The sequence below is a fragment of the Kogia breviceps genome, chromosome 10 (assembly GCF_026419965.1).
Source record: "Kogia breviceps isolate mKogBre1 chromosome 10, mKogBre1 haplotype 1, whole genome shotgun sequence".
NCBI classification, from domain to species: Eukaryota; Metazoa; Chordata; class Mammalia; order Artiodactyla; family Physeteridae; genus Kogia; species Kogia breviceps.
The window spans coordinates 102,354,739-102,377,786 of record NC_081319.1 but is presented as its reverse complement, the minus strand read 5'-3'; the positions used below and the strand labels follow the sequence as shown (position 1 = coordinate 102,377,786).

Below are 23,048 nucleotides of genomic sequence, written 5' to 3'. Positions count from 1 at the left end.
AAGAGAGTAACTATTAAAAAATATCTTGTAATGCTTCAAGACTCTCTTCAAAGTATTTGTCTTGTATTTTTGTCTCTTATAATCTTGGGAAAAGTGTGAAACTAATGGCTTCACAGTTAATTTGGGGGTCTTATTTTTTTTAAGAAAAGACTGTTATTTGGAGGTAGTAAAATAAAACATCGAAAGCTCTTTAATACTGTTCACACGTTCATGTGGCCCAGACCATGTTTTCCTTTTAGCCTCTGATGAAGGGATCTTATGTAAACTATTGGAACCCTTACTTGTTTAAACAAGTTTTAGAATGAATTTTCAAAAGAAGTGTAGGCAGATTCTTTGTTTTACGAATAATTTGTCTTCGTAAGTTTGAAAATAAAAGAGGATTTTAGAAAAGTTAAAGACTTTTAAGGACAAATGTTATTTTTTCAAGGCCAGCTGTTTAGAAGTCAATATTTTTTGATTGATTTGACCCAAGTGAGTTTTCTTTTCTTCTTTTTTTTGCATGACTTCTTTCATCTTCTGTGACACTGAAATGGGACTTAAAAACTGAACTCTGACCTCGTTAGTTCAATTCCTAACATGGTTTAAAATCTCTGCACCCCTAATACCAATATGTACCAGTGTTGAAAATTTCTTTGAGGCTAGGGATTTTTAAAGTCCTTATATGCTTGTTAAATTAGTATTTATTTTAAAACGATTTCTTCCTATGTGATGGAATTTTGCATTTTCCCAAATTGCACTGTATGAAGAGGAAACTTCATTACCTTTACACAGAACATAGACTTTTGGATTATTTTCAACAGGAGGAGTGAGTTTGGTGGTTTCATAAAATAAAGTTACAGAACAAAGGAGCTAAGGAAATCTTAGATAGCACCTAGCCCAAAAGATGAGAAAACTCAGATCTAGAGTATTTCTGAGATAAAAGACAAAAGACCTAAAATTATGTGAAAAAATATGATTTTTGACTTAAAAAGTTCTGAATGACACACGAAATGCCCGTGTTCCCTGAAGCAAGCTCTCCTGGCTCTCCTGCTGAAGGGTCCAGCACTGCACAGCATCTGAGTGAATGTCTAGTGAGTCAAAATCCTCTCCACGGACACTTCCTCCTTGATTTAAGTACAGTCAGTTCTGTGTGGATCCTTCACTGGGCGGGGACAAGCCAGCTGAAATGTGAAGGTGGATTCTCTTTTCTCGTCAATAAACCTCAGGGGCCTGAGTTGTCCCTCCACCTGCTCGATTTGATGGTCTGTTTCCCAAGGATGTTCAGACTGAAGTGAGATTCTTACGGATGACAAACGGATCTGTAGATCTTGCTTTAAGGACCAGACACAGTCTTGGAAAGTTGTGCCTAAGGAAATTTGGTTAATTAGATCATACTTTCCTACAGACAAATCACAATACCAAAGAGTCTTCATTACATTGTTCTAACACTTTAGCTTTTCTTTCTTTTGACTTTGAAAAAGATTAGATTTTTGTGCAGTTGTTAATCTATTCCTAAAGTGCCAAGGCAAACACATAGGCTTTTACTGGCTCTCAAGGGCACGTATGGTGAACATAGGCAGGCCTTTTAGTGAAGCATGAATAATTCTTTTCAGTATCATGAACAGCATATGAAGTTACCGTTTTGGTGTGTTTTTGTTCTTGTTTTTGACCTTTTTGTTTTTTAAGTGCAAGTCCACCAATATTTTAAGGCAGCATTTAATTGCCTCATCTCTTTTTCCTTAGTTCATTTCTAAGTGTCATGTAACTAACTACTCTAGTAGTTGGGTAAAAAGAGCTGAAGGGTTTCATATTTTGTTGGCAAATGAATTTAGTGTCATAAATTCATTTTTAAAAGACTTGTATATGCACTTTGGAACTTCCGTTCACAAGTAAGTTTGGCCTCTCTGCTTTTTTATTTTTTGTACGTTTTTATCCTGGAATAATTTTAGGATTATAGAAGAGCTACAGAGATAGAGGGAGTTCTCATACACCCTCACCCAGTTTCCCCATCTCCCTCTGTCTTAGCACTCCCTGTGTAAGTTTTCACAGTAGCACACGTTATTAAATCATTTCAGAAACTCTTGACTTTCCACTGTGCTAAGAGAGAGTCCTTTCCTTTGTATGCAAGGGGCTGGCATTCTCTGTGGGAATCACCCTCTGAACCCAACTGCTAACCAGAATTACTAAATGTTTCAGAAGAAAGGGCCTCTCATGCCCCTTCATTAAAGAAAACAAATCGAATCACACGGGACCTCCCTAATTACCTACCCATCCTAGACTTCTCAATGACGTTTCTGTATTTCTTAATTTCTCCCTTTGTCTCTCTTTTTTCTTCTTTTCCCTTTGTCTCTTGAATTTCTTTCCTCCCTGCTATAATGGGTGCATTTTGGAAAGTGTTCTAAGTCAAGTGGAATTTTGCACAAGTTTCGACAACGGATGGAGTCCTGTTAACATCTCAGCAATCCGAGAAGTGTGCCAGGTTTCCTGTCTGATTCTGAGTGGCAGGCAGAGAGGGCAGCATTCGTGCGGGGTGAGGGTGCAGTGCCCCCGTGTTGATGGGTGGGCAGTGCCAGGGCCTGCCTGGAGGAGCTGCGGCCTCATCTGGCACTGGTTCCCAGGAGAGCTGGTTTCTCACCCACATACTTTCAGCCGGGGCTGGCTTGCAGGGAAGCCGGGCCGGCAGAGAGAGAAAGCGCCTCTCCGATGTGAAATGAGGCAGAATCAAGGGGCGGTGGGACAAGTTTCCCACATTCTTGTGATTTTACCCTATCTCTGCCTAGTGCAGCCTGTGCTTTTCAAAGGTTTTGTTTGTTTTTTTTTTTTGTTGTTGTTGTTGTTTTTTTTGCGGTACGCGGGCCTCTCACTGCTGTGGCCTCTCCCGTTGCGGAGCACAGGCTCCGGACGCGCAGGCTCGGCGGCCACGACTCACGGGCCCAGCCCCTCCGCGGCACGTGGGATCTTCCCGGACCGGGGCACGAACCCACGTCCCCCGCATCGGCAGGCGGACTCTCAACCACTGCGCCACCACGGAAGCCCCAAACGTTTTTTTTAAACAGTGAAATTCTTTCTTCATTATTTATTTTTAAAATTAATTAATTAATTTATTTATTTTTGGCTGCTTTGGGTCTTCGTTGCTGCACGCAGGCTGTCTCTAGTTGCGGAGCACGGGCTCTAGGCACGCAGGCTCCAGTAGTTGTGGTGCACGGGCTCGGTAGTTGTGGCTCGCGTGCTCAGTAGTTGTGGTGCACGGGCTTAGTTGCTCCGCTGTATGTGGGATCTTCCTGGACCAGGGCTCGAAGACCCCCAGGACCCGTGTCCCCTGCATTGGCAGGCGGACTCTTAACCACTGCGCCACCAGGGAAGTCCGGAAATTCTTTCTTTAAAATGCACACAGACACCCTTCCCGACACAGACACACATAAAAGAAAGCTCAGTACATTGAACAGGCGTCTGTCTTATCTGAAAGCTCAAGCCGGCCTGGCTGGTAGCTCAGAAGCCCCGGAGGAACTCAGGTTTCTTGTAGGACATTCATAAGGCCTTTCTTGAACGTTAATAATTTAATGTGCTTTAAATCTCTCTTAAACTAACCCGTAGCGGGCTGTGCTGTAGCATAATGTATCGTGGCAAATTAAAAAGTAAGACTTGTTTTATGGTAGATTACTCTTTTTACTTGTATCTGGAGCAAACTGAATTTCTATAATCTCTTTCTTTAAAATGTAGAATATCTACAACATTCTTCTTAAATACCACCGTCGTTTTAAGGTTTCTGCTACCTGTCTTCCAGAATAGTGCTGCATTTGAAATACACATGTGGATGAGCATCATTGTACAGGATAATATTCTGGGGTCATCCTGAAAGGAAAAGTGTCTTCTTTTTGCATTAAAGATATTTAAATTTCCCATCACTTTCTTCACCCCATTCTTCCTTTACCATTATCAGCTTTTTCTGGTTGAAGAAAATATTTTTGCAGAATAAGCTTTTCTTTTCTTCTTTTGCGGGGAGGGGTACGCGGGCCTCTCACTGTTGTGGCCTGTCCTATTGCGGAGCACAGGCTCAGTGGCTGTGGCTCACAGGCCCAGCCGCTCCGCGGCACGTGGGATCTTCCCGGACCGGGACGCGAACCCGTGTCCCCTGCATCGGCAGGCGGATTGTCAACCACTGCGCCACCAGGGAAGCCCTAAGCTTTTCTTTCGTCTCCTACAATTGTCCTCAGCCAGACTGGTCGATGAAACCCTGCAGTTCTGGGTCTGATGCCACCTTTCCCAGAAGGACTGGTGATGGCATTGATGTGGGATGAAGGGAGAGGGGGGACAGAGAAGATGCTGGAAATGTGTTTTCACAACTCAAAAGAATATTTCTGGATTAGATTTTACACCAGGAAAAAATAAAATAAAAAACTTGGGTGTGAAGGTTAGTACAATTTGAAAAAGTTCTGTAGATTAGAAAATAGTATTCCATCATTTTTAAATGTCTTGATTTTGGTAATTGTACTGTGGTTATATAATGGACTGGCTTTGTTCTTAGGAAATACATGCTGGAATATTTTGAGATAAAGAAGCATGATTGTTCTCAAGTGGCTCAGAAAAATGTGTATATACTATAAATAGATATACACACATACAGGGGGGAGGGGAACAAAGAGACATGACCAATGTGAACAAGTGGGCAATTTGGGTGAAGGGCCTAAAGAAGTGTTTTTTTTGTTTGTTTGTTTGTTTGTTTTGTGTGTGTGCGGTATGCGGGCCTCTCACTGTTGTGGCCTCTCCCGTTGCGGAGCACAGGCTCCGGACGCGCAGGCTCAGCGGCCATGGCTCACGGGTCCAGCCGCTCCGCGGCATGTGGGATCCTCCCGGACCGGGGCACGAACCCGTGTCTCCTGCATCGGCAGGCGGATTCTCAACCACTGCGCCACCAGGGAAGCCCAAGAAGTGTTTTTGTCTCGTTTTTGCAGCTTTTTTGAAAGTTTAAAAGTAGTTCAAAATTGAAAAAAAAATTTCATATTCTCTTTCTTTGTGTTTTGCTCATCAGTCAAACCGGAACGATATCCAGGCAGAACCAGAACACCATCCAGGAGCTTCTGCAGAACTGCTCAGATTGTTTGATGCGGGCCGAGCTGATCGTGCAGCCGGTAAGCTTTCTTTTTCTCCTAAAGTACTGTCCACACCTGGTTTTGCACCTGGTTTTGCTCCTGGTTATCTTAGACTCATAGCCCTGACCTGTGCATTCTCATCCCCTGCCCTCCTAGCGTTTAGAGATGCTTTTTCTCAAAACAGACTAGAGCGGGATGTCTATCTTCCTAACCCACTTGCAATGTTGGCTTAACAGTGGGAACCAGTTTTCACATAGTTCTTTTCCCAACAAATATTTACGCTGCGGATTGCCACCCTTTTGGAACTGCGACAACCTGTTGTCATTTCTCTGATTTTGTAATGCTTTCTCTTCCTAGAGATGCAGCCTGACATGTTTCACTGGGTTGTCACGGGTTGCGATGTACACTACACCATCAATTTAATGTCTTTTGTCAGGAAAAGCAACCATCTTGTGAGAATAATTCTACGTGAGAAACATTACAAAATATGGATAAATAAGCAATTGAAAATTGAGGGAAAATGGTAACATTCGTGAAAGCCTCACAGTATTTCTTGATGTTACAGAGATAGCTTAGGATCTTATTGAAACAGGCTTAGAAGGCACGAGATCCATGATACTTTCTGAGTACCCATCAGCCAGCTCCTCCCAAAGGTGGCCATCTCACTAAGTATCACCCGTCATCAAAACCAGGAAATTGATTGGCTCAATACCATTAACTAGACAGTTTTCTTTTTAAGAACCGAAAAGTTATTTCCCACAAGTTGCAGGAAAAGCTCAGTTTGTGGGTAGAAAAGACCCTATCTGGTACAGTGTTCGTATCACAGTGAAATTACAGTTAGATGAGTGTCCTTTGAAAATAAGAAAGATAGGCGATTAACACTGAAGCAAGGGAAAGCTCAGCAGTCTGTGAATATGCTTTGAAAGGCATCTGAAAATGTAAAATATAGTCTACACGTTTTGCTTAAGGAATCTCCCTAATTTACCTCCCTATTTCAAATTAATAAGACAATTTTCAGTTAGAGATTTTTTTGCACTTACGTGGAACGGGGCAGGGGATTGATAATATTTAAGTTTATAGCGGAAGCTTTTGCTTCTAGTAATATACATGAAGCTTTTCTTTCCGGTATTATGTGTTTCCTTCATGTGACTTCTTTCTTGCAGGAACTGAAGTACGGAGATGGGATCCAACTGGCTCAGAGCAGAGAATTGGATGAGTGCTTTGCCCAGGCCAACGATCACATGGAAATCACCGATAGCTTGATTAGAGAGATGCGGCAGATGGGTCAGCCCTGTGATGTTTATCAGAAAAGGTATTGCCCACAGAGCGAGCGTGGTGCCCACAGAGCGAGCGTGGAGTTGCACTCAATCCCCTGACCCAGGTCTTCCCTGAAGGAAGCACAGATGCTCCTCAGGAAGGGCTCCCTTGCTTGGTATTTTGCAGCTTTATGTGTCTCTGATAGGAATTGACTAAACCCACTACCTTCGTCTTTTGTGGAATCACAAAGCTGCCGTGCGAAGAACTAAACAGACCTGCCCGAGAGGGCGTGCTTCTTTGGAAGAGTTGAGTTTGCTGTGAGGTGTTCACTGAGCTTCCACTTAGGGGGCAGCAAAGACCTTTGGCACATCAGTTGACTTTGAAGAGTCTGAAACCAAGTCCAGCTCAGTTTAATGCAGACAGAAATGAGACTCACAGAGTTGAAAATGCCATTTAAAGCAGAGGTGTGTAGTCTGATTTTGAGATCACACTCTACCCAGGACTCATGGGCCTAGGAAATTCCCAGGGTGGAACTTGTGAGAAGGTACAGGATGCTGCCAGCTTGGGCAAAGGCAGTTACACTTGCTGTGATGCTTCAGGCTTGGAGCGTCAGAATATTTAAGGCTTTGCATGTGATCAAGAAAAAAAAAAAAAAAAAAAGCTATGAGTAAAACATTTGTGATCTCTGTACTGACACAGAGGGAGCCGTTTGCCCAGGACACGTTTCATGGGCTGTTTTCCTGCAGTGGTGTGATTCTTTTCCTTTCCTTTCAGACTGCTGCAGCTCCAGGAGCAAATGCGAGCCCTTTACAAAGCCATCAGTGTCCCTCGAGCCCGAAGGGCCAGCTCCAAGGGAGGTGGAGGGTACACCTGCCACAGTGGCTCCGGGGGGGATGAGTTCACCAAGCGCCTCACCAGCGAATGTCTGGGATGGATGCAGCAGCAGAGGGTAAGCAGCTTCCGGTGGCGGGGGGTTGGTTCTCAGAGATCCTGGCCAGGAATGCAGACCTGGCGGGATGGGGGTTTTCGGCCTTTCCTCATATTCTTTTACTTTGGAATAAGTGAAAATTCAGGGATTGTTTTCTTCCCCTCGTGGCTTAGGGAACCAGCCTCATTGCTTTATAGTCGTACTTCATCACATAGGTAATATTGAACACGTATCACTGAATTGGTAGATTGTGAAAATCTAGTTCTTACCGTTCACAGCTGGAAGCTCTGTTATGGGAGTTTACGCACTAAAAAGCTTCATCGCTGAGCTCCTCAGGTGTTACTGAGAGGTACTTAAGAGACAAAAAGGGAACATTGTGGAGGTTCATTTAAAATGTTAACAGGGCTTCCCTGGTGGCACAGTGGTTGAGAGTCCGCCTGCCGATGCAGGGGACGCGGGTTCGTGCCCCGGTCCGGGAAGATCCCACGTGCCGCGGAGCGGCTGGGCCCGTGAGCCATGGCCGCCGAGCCTGAGCGTCCCGAGCCTGTGCTTTGCAACGGGAGAGTCCACAACGGTGAGAGGCCCGCGTACCGCAAAAAACAAAACAAACAAACAAATGTTAACAAATTGGAGGAGCTGGACACGCAGTAAAACTGGACCTTCTGGTTTGGGCTCGTTGGTTGCCTAACTTTATAATTTTGAAGTGTCAGTTGTCTTGTGCAACCATGACATCACTGATGTGGGAGAGAAGTGAACTCCTGCCACCAGAGGTGCTGAGCCTTTCCCCGGAACTGGAGTTTCTGCAAAGGATGTTTCAGTGCTAATTATTGTTTTGTTGTTTTATGTAGTAATTATGTGCCGTAATCAACGTAGATGGGAATTTTGTAACGAAAACTCGATCCTGATGAACCGTCCTTCTCGTGAGGAGGTGGGCGTGTTAGAATGATCGGTTGTGCAGGACGGAGTTGTCGTTGCTGGAGATAGTGGTTTTATTCCTTGTTGGACCAATTTAGCAGTGGTTCTGAAGTTTCTCAGCCACTTAAAGATTTCTGTGGGTGTTCTTTCGCAAGTGTGAGGGCTTACGCAACTCAACATTCCTGAGTGCGTTCATTCATTCAGTTAACCTTTTCTCCCGCGTATTATAAAGACTGTAACACTTACAAGAAGGTGGGGCTTATAGAGGAGGAGAGTCAGTTGTAATCCCAGAAACCGAAATACAAACCCATTTGCATGTTTCCCAATTCCCTTCTAATCTTTGAACACACATTTCTGGGGCATTTACTATGTTTCGGCACCATGCCAGAAAATGAGCTTCAAAGCTTACTTACGTCCCATAGCCCTGAAAAGCAATATTATTGAAGAAAACAAGATACATACAGCCAAATGCCAATTTTTTCTGCATGAACTGTAATAAAACCCTGCTCAGATGGGAGTGGGGGAGGGCTGCCACTTCCGTCCCTGTGGAGTGGAGCCAGCAGAGAAGGCTCGGCCGGGCGCATGGGGCTTGAACTGCACGGGGAGGGTCAGTGGCCAGTGACACACGTTAGGTGAAACAGCCTTTGAACCAGATTACTTACGAGATGGCCAATTCCCTCGTTTCTTCTTAGTCACTCCGACGGTTCTGTAACACGACAGCTCATAATTGGTCATTTTCTGTATTCATGTTGGGTGTAGCTTTGTAAGAATCTTTTGCAGCTCAGCATTTTAAAATGTTGGAAAATGGCATTAACACGTGAACTCAGTTTTCTGTCATGGCAGGTGGTTGGGGAGAGGGGGTGGGGTGCACCCCACTTATAGATGCAACTGATGAGCGTTGTTTTTCAGATCAGGCAGCCCCCAGGGTTTCAAAGGGATTAAAAGCAGTTTTACCACTTGCTGCTGGTTTGCTCTGGGGTTCTCGCGCCCTCTCCTCTTATCCCTTCTTCCCCTAAGCATAGCCTGCATTCTTCCTCTCAATCCCAGGGGACTGAGCTGTAGGGCCAGCTGATAAGGGAGAAGTGTCCCCAGAGGCACAATCCGCTCGCAGTCACACAGCTCCTGGGCCAGGGTTGTGTTTCCCTGATCTGTGTTTCTGCTGATGGACGGGGCAGATACCGAACACCTGGCTGGTAATGAGAGGGGGGATTGGGAGTCTGGTCAGCTCGTTAATTTCCCAGTGCACTCGCTTGTTTCTTTAAAGTCGAAATGAGCCCCGGGAGAGAAAGGTCAGAGTCCTGGGTAACTTGCAGTTGTCTGATGGCTGCCCTTTCTGAAGGCTCGCCAAGTACATGAGAACAGGGATGTGGCTTAGAACAATGTGTGTTATGTTCTTGCTGCAATCGCAGTCTGGAATGTTTGCCCTCAGCATGTCCGAGAGATGACACAGGTGATTTGGAAATTTACATGAGCTCATGCAAAAGAAAGACAATAGACTCGCCACAGTACGGAGCTTGTGAAATAATATGTTTTATTCTTACTGTGTGGCATTCTTAAATGGAAGTAGTGGAGACTCAAACTAGAAAGCTAGATTTAATTTTTTTTTTTTTTTTTTTTTTTGTGGTATGCGGGCCTCACTGTTGTGGCCTCTCCCGTTGCGGAGCACAGGCTCCGGACGCGCAGGCTCAGTGGCCATGGCTCACGGGCCCAGCCGCTCCGCGGCACGTGGGATCTTCCCGGACCGGGGCACGAACCCGTGTCCCCTGCATCGGCAGGCGGATTCTCAACCACTGCGCCACCAGGGAAGCCCCTAGATTTAATTTTTGAAAAGCTAACATAAATCCACAATCTTCATATTACCAACGTTCATTGGAATTGAGGCATTGGGTATATATTGTAACTTCTCTTTGAAATGGGTCATAGGGAGTTTTGCGTCCCGAAAGGCAACGCTAAATTCTGGATTTAAAGAGTCAAAAATTACATTGCTCAAAACAATGTAAAGAAATAAACAATGAAAAATTCTCTTGGGTCCACTGTTTAGCTTGGGAAGTAGTACCTGACTGAGCTTAATGAACTATTATTAATGTACATTTAAAAATAACTGAATATTGAAACTTCTATCAGTATCTTATAACATGGTATCATACATAGGTGTGCACCCACAGCTGTATATACACACAGGCCACTTGCATGTGCACAGGTAGATTTTTTTTTTTTTTTCTTTAGAGGCCATGATCTAGGTTTTAAGGATCTCACTTTGGAATCATCTCTCTTCGGCCCTTCTTGAGCTACGGACAAATAAGTTGAGGGGACCCCCAACTTACGGTGTTGGGCAACCCTCACGAGCTTTGGGGGAATTCCAAGCCTTTACAAATGTTTTATTCGTTTCAAAAATACTGACTGATGGGCTTCCCTGGTGGCGCAGTAGTTGAGAGTCCGCCTGCCGATGCAGGGGACGCGGGTTCGTGCCCCGGTCCGGGAGGATCCCACGTGCCGCGGGGCGGCTGGGCCCGTGAGCCGTGGCCGCTGCGCCTGCGCGTCCGGAGCCTGTGCTCCGCGACGGGAGAGGCCACGACAGTGCGAGGCCCGCGTACAGCAAAAACAAAACAAAACAAAACAAACAGGGCTTCCCCGGTGGCGCAGTAGTTGCGAGTCCGCCTGACGATGCAGGGGACGCGGGTTCGTGCCCCGGTCCGGGAGGATCCCACGTGCCGCGGGGCGGCTGAGCCCGTGAGCCGTGGCCGCTGCGCCTGCGCGTCCGGAGCCTGTGCTCCGCGACGGGAGAGGCCACGACAGTGAGAGGCCTGCGTACAGCCAAAAAAAAAAAAAAAAAAAATGTGACTGTTTACAGCCTCGGTTGTATCTGAGTGGAAGCTGTGTGTGTCCCCGTGTATGTACCTGACCCCTGGTGATGCTGTAGGTGAGGGGGTCAGAAGTGAAGGGCCCACGCTGTCTCCCTTGGCAGGCGGAGATGGACAGAATAACCTGGGGCGTGGACCTGGCCTCGGTGGAGCAGCACATCAGCAGTCACAGGAGCATCCACAACGCCATCGGCGACTACCGCTGGCAGCTGGACAAGATCAAAGCCGACCTGGTACTTTGGCACATTTCATTGTAGAGCCTTCCAGGAGTACTGAAGGATGCTGTAGTTAGTTGATCCCAGGAAGTTTGGGCTGAAACGTGAGTCTGTGATTTCTTCCCCAGCGGACTGGAAAATTTTTTTTTTAATCTTGGCATTTTTTTTTTAAATTGAAGTATAGTTAGTTGATTTACAGTGTTGTCTTAGTTTCACGTGTACAGCAAAATGATTCAGTTTATACATACATATATATCTGTTCTTTTTCAGATTCTTTTCCCTTCTAGGTTACAAAATATTCAGCATAGCTCCCTGTGCTGTACAGTAGGTCCTTGTTGGTTATCTTGTTTTATATCTAGTAGTGTGTATCTGTTAATCCCAAACTGCTAATTTATCCTCCCCTGGAAATTTTTTCAAATCCCATTGCATAAATGGGGATGTGGAATCAGAAAGACCTACTAGAGTTTGTACTAACCCTAAGGGCACACACACACACTCGTTTATCCCACTGGTAAATGGATGTTTTGAGGTGTGGGAGTGCTTTTCTGCAGAAAGCAGACCATCTCTTCAAATAGAGAAAATGCGACAATCCTATAGTTTTATTTTAGTGACTCCTTGGTGAAGTCCTTGGTGAAGCCTTTCCTATGTGGTAATTAAACTGTGTTTCTAATAAGGAAATCGTGTCTCATCCTGACATTTTTCCTCTGCTGAGAGGAGTGACTTGAAGCTGGGTCCAAGATTATAGCCTAAAATATTCATCTGATTTTCAGTACCTGATTTCCACCCGATCTCTACACTTTAAATCACTGACTTTAAAAAAATTGAGGTATAGTTGATTTACAATGTTGGGTTAATTTCTACTGTACAGCAAAGTGACTCAGTTATACATATATAATATATACATTCTTTTGCATATTCTTTTCCATTATGGTTTATCACAAGATGTTTAGAATAGAGTTCCCTGTGCTCTATAGTAGGACCTTGTTTATCCATAGTGTATACAGTAGTTCGCATCTGCTAATCCCAAACTCCCGGTCCAGCCCTCCCCCACCCCTCTCCCTCTTGGCAACCACAGATCTGTCCTCTATGGCTGTGAGTCTGTTTCAGTTTCATTGATAAGTTCATTTGTGCCATTTAAATCATTGACTCTTGTACTTGGCCTTGGAGATAAACTCAAACTCACTTTTTCCACCTTTTTTTTTTTGCCTACTTTTGTCTACCTGAGTATCAGATCTCTCCCTCTTTTCTCTAAGATCTGAGGAGTCCTAAATGATATTTTCAAACTCTTAAAAGTTTGTTTAACAGTGATTCTTTAAGTGACGGAGATGAGCCCTTTCCTTTTAGAGATGCCACCACCAGGCCAGTGAGGTTTGCCTCCAAATCAACTGAGAAAGGTCCCTGCGGGTGAAAGATTTCATAGAACAAATTCTTCTTTCCACCGGGGAATCTGAAGTTAGTACGTATTTGACAGAAGGAGATGTAGAAGGGCTGTTCTTTCTGTATAAAAACCCTCGAGGGGAGTTAAATAATTTTACTCACTGTTGCTCTTCTTCTAGCGTGAGAAATCTACAATCTACCAGTTGGAGGAGGAGTATGAAAACCTGATGGTAAGACGACTTATTTCTGAAGGCTCTGTGTTCAGTGCAATTCGGTTGTATAAATGTGGACCTGGGGATAACGCACCTGCTTGGCGTTATCCGTAAGGACCCAGGAAGTGCCTGGAAGTATACCAAGGGCCTTATAGATGCTAATTTGCTTTCTACTGCTGTGTTCCCTTTAGAAGGAAATTTGAAAAGAATTTTTTCTGAAGGCAGTACTTAGTTTTTGCAAGTTTGAGTGTCACATAATTAGCACTTGTTAAATACTTGCAGTTAAAGCCATGAAGCTTTTCCACTTGGGAACTGTAGCCTCTTTAGGAAGTATAAGCAAAAATAAGACTTGTTTTCCTTAGAGACAGGTTCATCAGACCATCATCACCATTTTATGACAAACTGAATCAATTACTTGACTCACAAGAAGAGATATTTCCATTCTGCTGCCTATTTGTGTCACCCTGTCTTCACTTTTTCAGTATTTCCTTGTTGGCAGTGGTACTATTTAAATAACATGGCTAGTGGTGACACAACTATTTTCCAAGGTGATGGCACCTTGAATTTTGGGGATGTGGGAGAGGGCAGAAAAAGCTTGATTTATCTTTTTTAATAATCTATTTTCTCTATATAGTCTAAAACTAATTATTGAAGCCAAACACCAGTGTCTGAATCAAGACCCTTCTGGATTAGGCTATTTCTTTGAATCTAAACGTGACCCCTTGGGCTTCCCCGGTGGCGCGGTGGTCGAGAGTCCGCCTGCTGACGCAGGGGACGCAGGTTCGTGCCCCGGTCCGGGAGGATCCCACGTGCCGCGGAGCGGCTGGGCCCGTGAGCCGTGGCGGCTGCGCCTGCGCGTCCGGAGCCTGCGCTCCGCAACCGGAGAGGCCGCAGCAGTGAGAGGCCCGCGTACCGCAAAAATAAATAAATAAAATAAAATAAAATTGACCCCTTGTTCATCCTAAGTTTGGGTGGGTCCTTTTCACCTACCAGCTGATCAGGGAAAGCAAAAGATTAACATTTGGCTGATCCTTGGGATTTTTGTGGGTTAAAGGGATCACCGAGGGTTCGTCTGAAATCTGCAGGGAGCAGCAGTCATTTGCATATTGTTGTCCTAACGCTGCTTTGACCTTCCTGTGCAGAAAGCGTCCTTTGAGAGGATGGACCACCTGCGACAGCTGCAGAGCATCATTCAGGCCGCGTCCCAAGAGATCATGTGGATCAATGATTGTGAGGAGGAGGAGCTGCTGTACGATTGGAGCGACAGGAACACCGACATTGCCCAGAAGCAGGAGGCCTTCTCCGTAAGCCCCCGGGAGTCGCGCGGTGGTGGTGAACGCACGCGCCTCTGGTCATGTCATCTGACATCTGTGATTCCGCCTCGGTGGAGTGCTCGTGAAACACCTTTCCTTTCTGACGGCTTTGCCATGACTTAAGAGAGGCAGTGCAGGGCTTAGCATCTCAGAAGACAGTAGACAGGGTGAGACTGGCTCCGTCAGACATCCTCGAGTGTGTGTACTGCAGTGTGGTGGCCTAGGACCGAGAATTAGAAAATCTCACTATGTGTTGAAGCTCTGTCCCTTCGCCTGGGTGAATTCAGACAAGCCGTGTCACCAGTCCGGCCTCAGCTGCTTACTGGATGATCTCAGACATCCTTTCTGGTCTTAAAAATGCGAAGATTCTTGAGGGACACATAATGCAGTTCTTTGACATTGTTCATTTCCAAAATGCAGTCTTGTGTTTGACTTCCTTTAACAATGGTGGGAGGGGTGGAAGGCTGCCGGTGACTTGTTCTACGGGACTTGTTTTTCTTTTATTCGCAGATACGCATGAGTCAGCTGGAGGTTAAGGAAAAAGAGCTCAATAAGCTTAAACAAGAAAGCGACCAACTTGTCCTCAGTCAGCATCCAGCTTCAGACAAAATTGAGGTGGGCTTCGTGAGATTTATATTCTTTTCAGGGGAAAAAAGGGGACACTTTTCAAAAAATAAGACCATACAGGGCTTCCCTGGTGGCGCAGTGGTTGAGAGTCCGCCTGCCGACGCAGGGGACACGGGTTCGAGCCCTGGTCTGGGAGGATCCCACGTGCCGTGGAGCGACTGGGCCCGTGAGCCACAACTACCGAGCCTGCGTGTCCGGAGCCTGTGCTCCGCAACAAGAGAGGCCGCGACAGTGAGAGGCCCGCGTACCGTGATGAAGAGTGGCCCCCGCTCTCCACAACTAGAGAAAGCCCTCGCACAGAAACGAAGACCCACCACAGCAAAAATAAATAAATAAACTCCTACCCCCAACAGCATCTTTAAAAAAAAAAAAAAAGCCATGACAAGTTTATTTTATCAATACCCTAGACCAGGGGTTGGCAAGCTTTTTCTGGAAAGGACCAAATAATAAATATTTTAGACTGGCAGGCCATTTGGTCTCTGTTGAAATTAACTCTGCCAATATAGTGTGAAAGCAACCATAGCAACATATGTAGATGAACGGCTGTGGCCATGTGCCAGTGAAACTTTATTTATAGATGCAGGTGGTGGCCCGATGTGGCCCTTGGGCTGTAGTTTGCTGACCTCTGCCCTAGACTGCCATCTGTGGGCTGTGCTCAAGGCTGACATTAGCTGGTAGCACTGGTATGACCATTTTGATTGTTTAAAAAAAAATCCAGATATTTCCGTATCAGTTGGTAAGCATCACCGCCTTCGTCCCCCACAGGCCCTCTTCATGGCAGGTACCTTTGTAACTGAAAGTAGGGGGGCGTCTAGCTGTTTGCTGCTCAAAAGCTAACAAAGAGGCAAGGTTGGTGGAAGGGAAAGTTTGCTTTATTTTGGATGCCGGCAACCTGTCCAAAGGCCACCTCCCCCAACTTAAGAATCAGGGGTCAAGAGCTTTTATCGATGGGGGTAGGGGTCTACCTGTAGAAACAGCACAGTCATCTCTGACAGTCATCTTGAAATTAGTCATGCCGTGGTCTGATCAGCGTCACCTTGATTGTTGTAAGTACAGTTAGCCTTCAGTTCCAGGGTCGGTCGGCTCCCATTTCCTTGAGGCCAGTTCTTGGAACTGTGGCAGCTTATGTCGTGGCTACAGTCTGGTCATCACGTAGTTCACTTCTTCCACCTGGTGTGGGTTTCAGTATCTATTAGACCGCTCACAGGGTATTGTTCAGAATATTATCTATAGCCCTTGAGGAGGAACTGAAGGTCCTTGACTAAGCTTAATGAATAAACTATTGTTATTTAGTCTTGTTGGCCTGTTCCTTTGTTTCTGCATTTTCTCACTTCTCTGATTAAACTTATTCTTTGGCTAAAGTTCTTCCACAGACAAAAGGCAGGTTGAGGACATGGGGGGCAAGGACCATTGTGTCCTGCTCTGTTTCACCTTGGACCTCCGCGTGATCTAGCAGCTGTACAGGAACAGGGCTTGATGCCCCAGTGCTATCCCTGTTCTGATTGGTCAGTAGCCATGCCATGTGGATGAATATTTTGACTAATACTCCTAATTATATACATTTGTTTAAGTTGTTTTTTTTGGGGGGGGGTTTGTTTTGTTTTTTTTTGGCCACCCAGCTTGCAGGATCTTAGTTCACCGACCAGGGATTAAACCCGGGGCCACAGCAGTGAAAGCGCTGAGTCCTAACCACTGGACTGCCAGGGAATTCCCAAAATTGGTTTTTGTGGTTTTTTGGTTTTTGGGGTTTTTTGCGGTACGCGGGCCTCTCACCGCTGTGGCCCCTCCCGTCGCGGAGCACAGGCTCCGGACGCGCAGGCTCAGCGGCCACGGCTCACGGGCCCAGCCGCTCCGCAGCACGTGGGATCCTCCCGGACCGGGGCACGAACCCTCGTCCGCTGCATTGGCAGGCGGACTCTCAACCACTGCGCCACCAGGGAAGCCCCCAAAATTGGTTTTAAAATTTAATGTCCACCATACCAAGAGTTCCCTGTTGGGAAATTCTGGTTTCAATTTTTAGAAAAAAGTTTGCTTGATTTGGAATTAGATTAAAAAACGCTTCATGGTTTTCATTCAGGCTCACCTATCTATGAAATAATGGATGCCTCTCTATGGCTGAATGGTGGAGACAGCTGCTGTTTTCTTGTTTCAGGCATATATGGATACTCTCCAGACACAGTGGAGCTGGATTCTTCAGATCACCAAATGCATTGATGTTCATCTCAAAGAAAATGCTGCCTACTTTCAGGTTTTTATACCTCGTAATCATTTAATTGTCTTTTGGGTCTTCACAGCTTCTCTTCCGAATGTGTTTGAAAAAGCACTGAAAACCATCTTCACACTATGGCGTGAATACTGTTTATTGGTTTTTAGTTTAGAGGAGCAGAGATTGGTCACCAATCATTCAAGGAGCCTCTTGCTCTCACATAAGTTAATATACTTTCTGCTCAAATTCTTTCCTTTAACCACCTATCAGATAGACTCGTAGGGAAGATAGATAATCTTTGACGTTGAAATACTAGGTGATGCTGCGTATTGAGTTGCTTTTAATTGACACGGGGTCACCCGCATCCTTAACAGTTTTTTGAAGAGGCCCAGTCGACGGAAGCCTACCTGAAGGGCCTCCAAGACTGCGTCAGGAAGAAGTACCCGTGTGACAAGAGCATGCCCTTGCAGCGTCTGCAGGGGCAGATCAAGGCGCTGGAGGTAAGGTCTCAGACCCAGGCCCTTACCCCCGAATAAAACAAATGCGCCCACCCAATCGGTTCAGATTATCTGCATTTGTGTTGCTCTACAGAGCAGCGAGTGCCCAAAGCTCAAGCGAGCGCTGTCTTCATTTTCAGTGGCTTTTCTCAAAATACCTTTCTTTGCACGATCAGCTGCTGTGGCACGTTACTTCTGCTTCAGTAGTTACGGGTGCTCAGAACAAAACCGGAGGGAGCGCTGATGACTTAACATTGAAAACCCCTTCGGAAAAGCGTACTTCACACGTTGTCAGCATAGCCTTTTTGCAAAGTGATATTCTTTCCCGCCCACCTGATTCATGGCTGTGTTGCCTCTGTAGTGGCTTCTTATGAAAGGTCCCTGCGGTCCCTGCAGACAGATGAACTGGTGGCTTTTTACAGCTTCTGTAGCTACAGCGGTATCTAATTTGTAATGTCATGATAGCTGTAGTAATGCCATTTGAAGGTCTTATCTCGCTTTCAGAGAGTATCTATGTTCGAGTATGATTTTGTTTGCAATTGCAGAAAGAATGGGAGACAATCCTCGAAAACAAGCGCCAGGTGCAGAACTTGGTAAACAAGTCCAAGAGGATTGTGCAGCTGAAACCGCGGAACCCCGGCTACAGAAGCAATAAACCCATTATTGTCAGGGCTCTTTGTGACTACAAACAGGACCAGGTATGTACTCGGCTAGTCAGAATGCTGCCGAAGTTTTCCCTTTCTTTACGGATGGAGTTTTGGCCAGGGCAGAATTGAAGTTCGGTTTCAGTGGGCACCCTAGTAAATGTCTTTCTTTTGTATACAAAGTGGCAAGCTGTTGAAAAAATGCAGTGATTTTTGTTCTGAGTTGTATGATAGCTGCCAATAAGTAGGACAATAGTTATTTTTAAACTATTCTAATTCTGTTTTAAGGCTTAAGCCTTCTTTTCTTCCAATATGCAATTAGCATCTGTGATCCCTCTTTAAATTTCTGAAATTAAAAAAAAAAGAGAGAGAAATGTGGCCATTATGCTGCATGTAAAGGGAATGTCATTGCGGATTTTATGCATTAAATGAGCACATCAGTTCTGTAGGCTCTGGTAAATACAGACATTTATATAGAAAGATGACTTGTTTTTAGTCATTATTTATGTAATTCCCACAGCTCTATTTTCTTATAAAAATTATGGAGGACTTAAGAAAAAAAATGTGATGAGTTGGTGAGATGGACGTTATAAAACAATGGAGTTGATTCTACCATGCAGAAATGGTTTTAGAACTGGGGTGGAGAGAAGTAACAAATCTAAAGGGAGACTGAAATACCTCCATGTTGAACTTGTTACATTTTAGTAGTTAAGATAGTTGGCATATTTTAAATACCCATTTTAAGAAGCTATATAGAGTTAATTTAGAAAAGAAGCTATTTAGATGCTGGAGTTACTTTAGGAAGTTATTTTTCTGGGGACCTGATACCAAAAGTTTTTTGTTTTTATTTAACAATTTTAAGAGCGAATGAATGAGACGGGTGACTCCCACGCCCTGAAATCTACGATATCAAACACAAACTCACAAAAACAGAAAAGCCAGGGGGTGAGTTTTTGCTTTACAAAAGCATCGCTCACTTCACCAGGGGGAGGGATCCGCCCCTGGCTGTCTCCTGGAAGGTCACTCTACCTAATGCCCTTCAGACACACCTTGTAGGCTCACCCGTCTTATTTAAAGCATCAGTCGTGTGGGGTTGTGTCAAGATCAGCTTCAGTTGAGGCAAAAAACTACTAAGTGCAAAGCTGAAACAGTGCTGCTGCTTCTGTTCTTGAGCAAAAAGATAGAAATGTGGGCTCGTGGATAGAGCCAAAACGCGGTGCTCCTTGCCTTGCAGAAGATCGTCCACAAAGGGGACGAGTGTATCCTGAAGGACAATAACGAGCGGAGCAAGTGGCTCGTGACTGGCCCGGGGGGCATGGACATGATCGTGCCCTCCGTGGGCCTCATTGTTCCTCCGCCCAACCCTCTGGCCGTGGACCTCTCAAGCAAGTACGTCTTGAACTTCCTTCTGGCCGTGACATGAACGCGGGTGGGGAGAAATAGGGCAGACGCTGATACAAGACGCTTAGACACACCACTCCTTACTGCTGTCACCTCCCGCCAGAGGGGGACCCGGTGAAGGTGCCTTTGCATTGTCTTGAGGTTTGAGGTTGCAGACACTGTGGTTGTCATGGCAGAATGAAAAAGAATGTCTGACAGTCGACGAGCTCATTCTGGCCGTGTACTTTAAAGACGTTGTTTTGAAATTCTTCTGCCTTTCAGACAATCAGTAGTTTGGCCTGTAGCCACAAATAGAAGATGCACTTAGCATCGACGTTTGGCCGTCAGTAGGTGGCGCGTTCACCTGACAGCTTGTCCAGGGCACGTTCTTCTAAACCTTGGACGCTGGAGGTCTTCAGCCTGCTCAGGGTGGGGTGAGAGTAGCCCAGTGAGCCCGTTTCCAAGCTCCAGCAGGCGTTCTGTGACCCGAGACCCATTTCTCACTGTTGCCTGCACGGCGCCAGACCTCCATCAATTAAAAAGTTGTTGACAGGGCTTCCCTGGTGGCGCAGCGGTTGAGAGTCCGCCTGCCGATGCAGGGGACGCGGGTTCGTGCCCCGGTCCGGGAGGATCCCACGTGCCGCGGAGCGGCTGGGCCCGTGAGCCGTGGCCGCTGAGCCTGCGCGTCCGGAGCCTGTGCACCGCAGCGGGAGAGGCCACAGCGGTGAGAGGCCCGCGTACCGGGGGGGAAAAAAAAAAATGTTGTTGACAAACAACCCAACAATCACAAACTGTACTGCCTGTTTTGCCCAAAATGATTCCAATGTACCGAAACCCATGTCGATCACTGAGAATGTGCTTTTGGGTATTAGTCTAAATCCATTGAAATGTTGAATGTTTTGCAAATGCTCCATTCACGCATTGCTCTGTTAGCTCTCTTTTGAGTTTTCTGTGCCACTGGGGGAGCGTGGCCAGGTTTCCCGTCTGGGATGGACTTGAGAGCCGGGCTAGCACTCTTCTCCTCTGCACCTCCTATAGGATCGAGCAGTACTATGAAGCCATCCTGGCCCTGTGGAACCAGCTCTACATCAACATGAAGAGCCTGGTGTCCTGGCACTACTGCATGATCGACATCGAGAAGATCAAGGCCATGACCATCGCCAAGGTACGTCCTCAGGACCACCCGCTGCCTGGAGGGGCTCCCTAGCCGCTACCTGAAGTGCAGTTTCTACCAGGCGAACCTAGCCGTGCAGGTGATGCTTTTGTGTGTCAACAAGAGAGTCGGCTGAGCCTTCCTTAGAGGTTCTAGTCTGTCCAACACAGGATGGGAGGGATTCGCACCCAGCTGGTTAAGAGACAAGCAGAAGTACTAATTAAAGTTACCGGGCAAAAGCCAGAAGTCCCTGTGGGAAAGGCACGAGGTCCTGTGATACCCAGGGTCCCACTCCCCTTAGATGTAATGGAAAGTGAGGGCATAGTTATTGACTGGATAGCACAGTCGTAAAAGGTGGGGTTGAATTCTTGGAAGCATTAGTTACCCTAGATCAGTGGTTTTCAGGTCGTGGCCCAAGAATCCAGGTGAGGGAGTCCTTTGGGATGACAGGGACAGCAGGGAGGTGAGGGGCAGGGAATGGGTAAGTTTGGGGCTTCCCTTTACCCCTTTAACTCTTTTCAGTCAGAGCAGCTTTGCTGTGATCTGCTTGACATTTGGGGCTTCTGAGTCCTATTTGCTTTGAAGAAGAAAATTGACAACCCGCTGCTATGGTTCTTAGGCGCAAGCTCTGAATCATCCAAGACCTTTTCTGTCTTAATGGGTCTTCGAGGGGCGTTGCCTCAAGTGCCACCAGAGTGGTGCATTTCCCAGGAAGCTTTCTTGGCCACGCTCTGGGGCCAAGAAACACTCCCCGCCTGGTTTATTTCCAGCTGAAAACGATGCGGCCAGAAGATTACATGAAGACAATATCGGACCTCGAGTTACGTTACCAAGAGTTCATCAGAGACAGCCAAGGCTCAGAGATGTTTGGAGATGATGACAAGAGGAACATACAGACCCAGTTCACGGACGCCCAGAAACACTACCAGACCCTGGTCGTACAGCTCCCCAGCTATCCCCAGCAGCAGACAGGTTGGTTCAGAGCCAGTCCTTCTTTGCAGCCACCATACATGCCGTTTTCAAAAGAAAGTACATAGTTCGCCAAAAACTAGTTGCAGAATCACTTCTTTGAAAGATCGTATATCAAACGTCATAGAGATGCTAGGTTTTCAGAACCAAATCAAAGGAAGTAGCGACACTTTCATGCAGCATGGATGTTGTTTTGAGGCCTTGTGCCCTTCTAGCCAAGAAGTCTCTGATTTTTGTGGTCCTAACATTTTTACAGTAACCACAACTGAAATCACTCATCATGGTTCCTGCCATAATAAAGTAATTGAAACCAACAGAGAAAACGACAAGCAGGAAACGTGGTTGCTGATGGAGCTCCAGAAGGTTCGGAGGCAGATGGAGCTCTGTGAGAGCGGAATGACCCTTAAAAACATCCTTCTGGCACATCAGGGGTCTTTGCACCACATCACAGCGAAAATAAACGAGCTGAAGGTAGGTCTCCGTTAATGTTTTGCTTGATTCTAGGTGTATTTATATTTAACTGTGAAGTAGTAGAAAAAGACCTCCTGGTTTAAACATTTATAGGCAAGAAACCTTCATTTTCAAGAGAAGAGGCTTCTGGCGCAATTTTCTCTTTTCCTTCCCATGCTGCCGAATCTGTGGAAAGACACCAGGCTGGGGATTAAACCACCTTTGCTGTTAGTCTGTGGGCCGCTCATTCCGGCTGCAGCGTTTGTCCTTCTCTGCAGTGTAGTGCTTTGTAGATTTCGAAAGTCTTCACAAACGTTAATTTGGCTTCTGCCTGGAACAACCTATGATGTGGGCTAGACAGGTAGAATGATCTTAGCTGTAGACAGTAAGGGGTAGGGTAAGAGCTGCAAGCCATCGGCCGAGCTGGGACTGCAGCCCAGGTGTTTCAGTGTCAAGCTCAGTGATCTCTTCCGCTCAGCCAGGCCTGGGCTCTGCGCTGGAATCTCCGAGGTATATATTCTGAGGAAGAGGGTCACATTTACCCAGTGCTGGTAAGGCCTCTCCCTCATGAAGGACATGAAAGGTCAACCCTCACTTGAGTCGTTCACCTTTTGTGGGCCTTTTGAGGACATGAATGACGGTGAGAAGCGTACAGCTGAATCAAAAGCTCTCTCCCCTTCTTTTTGGACAGGGCTTACAGAATGATTCTCAAGCCATCGCTCAAGTTCTCAACCAGCTGAAGGACATGCTAGCTAACTTCAGAGGTTCGGAAAAATATTGCTATCTGCAGAATGAGGTATTTGGATTGTTTCAGAAACTGGAAAATATCAATGGCGTTACAGACGGCTACTTAAATAGGTAAACGCGACTGACACTGACCTCAGATATTTGGCTTTTCTCAAGCTTCGTTTCGTGAGACTTCATTCGCTTTATGTGCTGGTTGCTGGAGCTGTTGCCTTATGGTTTCTCTTTTCC

At 46.0% G+C, this 23,048-nt stretch overlaps 1 protein-coding gene across 2 annotated transcripts in view; it reads left to right on the top strand.

The window, feature by feature from the left end:
• DSP (desmoplakin) overlaps positions 1–23,048 on the top strand; it is a 43,791-nt gene that overhangs the window by 7,946 nt on the left and 12,797 nt on the right. For both annotated transcript variants that reach the window (XM_059076739.2, XM_059076738.2), the window contains exons 2-16: positions 5,009–5,108; positions 6,233–6,381; positions 7,101–7,275; positions 11,135–11,263; positions 12,802–12,852; positions 13,977–14,138; positions 14,658–14,762; positions 16,927–17,022; positions 17,355–17,480; positions 18,023–18,175; positions 19,356–19,510; positions 20,540–20,666; positions 21,425–21,626; positions 21,880–22,094; positions 22,765–22,931. In XM_059076739.2, coding sequence (XP_058932722.1) covers positions 5,009–5,108; positions 6,233–6,381; positions 7,101–7,275; positions 11,135–11,263; positions 12,802–12,852; positions 13,977–14,138; positions 14,658–14,762; positions 16,927–17,022; positions 17,355–17,480; positions 18,023–18,175; positions 19,356–19,510; positions 20,540–20,666; positions 21,425–21,626; positions 21,880–22,094; positions 22,765–22,931 — 2,112 coding nt within the window. The remainder of the gene's footprint in view (positions 1–5,008; positions 5,109–6,232; positions 6,382–7,100; positions 7,276–11,134; positions 11,264–12,801; positions 12,853–13,976; positions 14,139–14,657; positions 14,763–16,926; positions 17,023–17,354; positions 17,481–18,022; positions 18,176–19,355; positions 19,511–20,539; positions 20,667–21,424; positions 21,627–21,879; positions 22,095–22,764; positions 22,932–23,048) is intronic.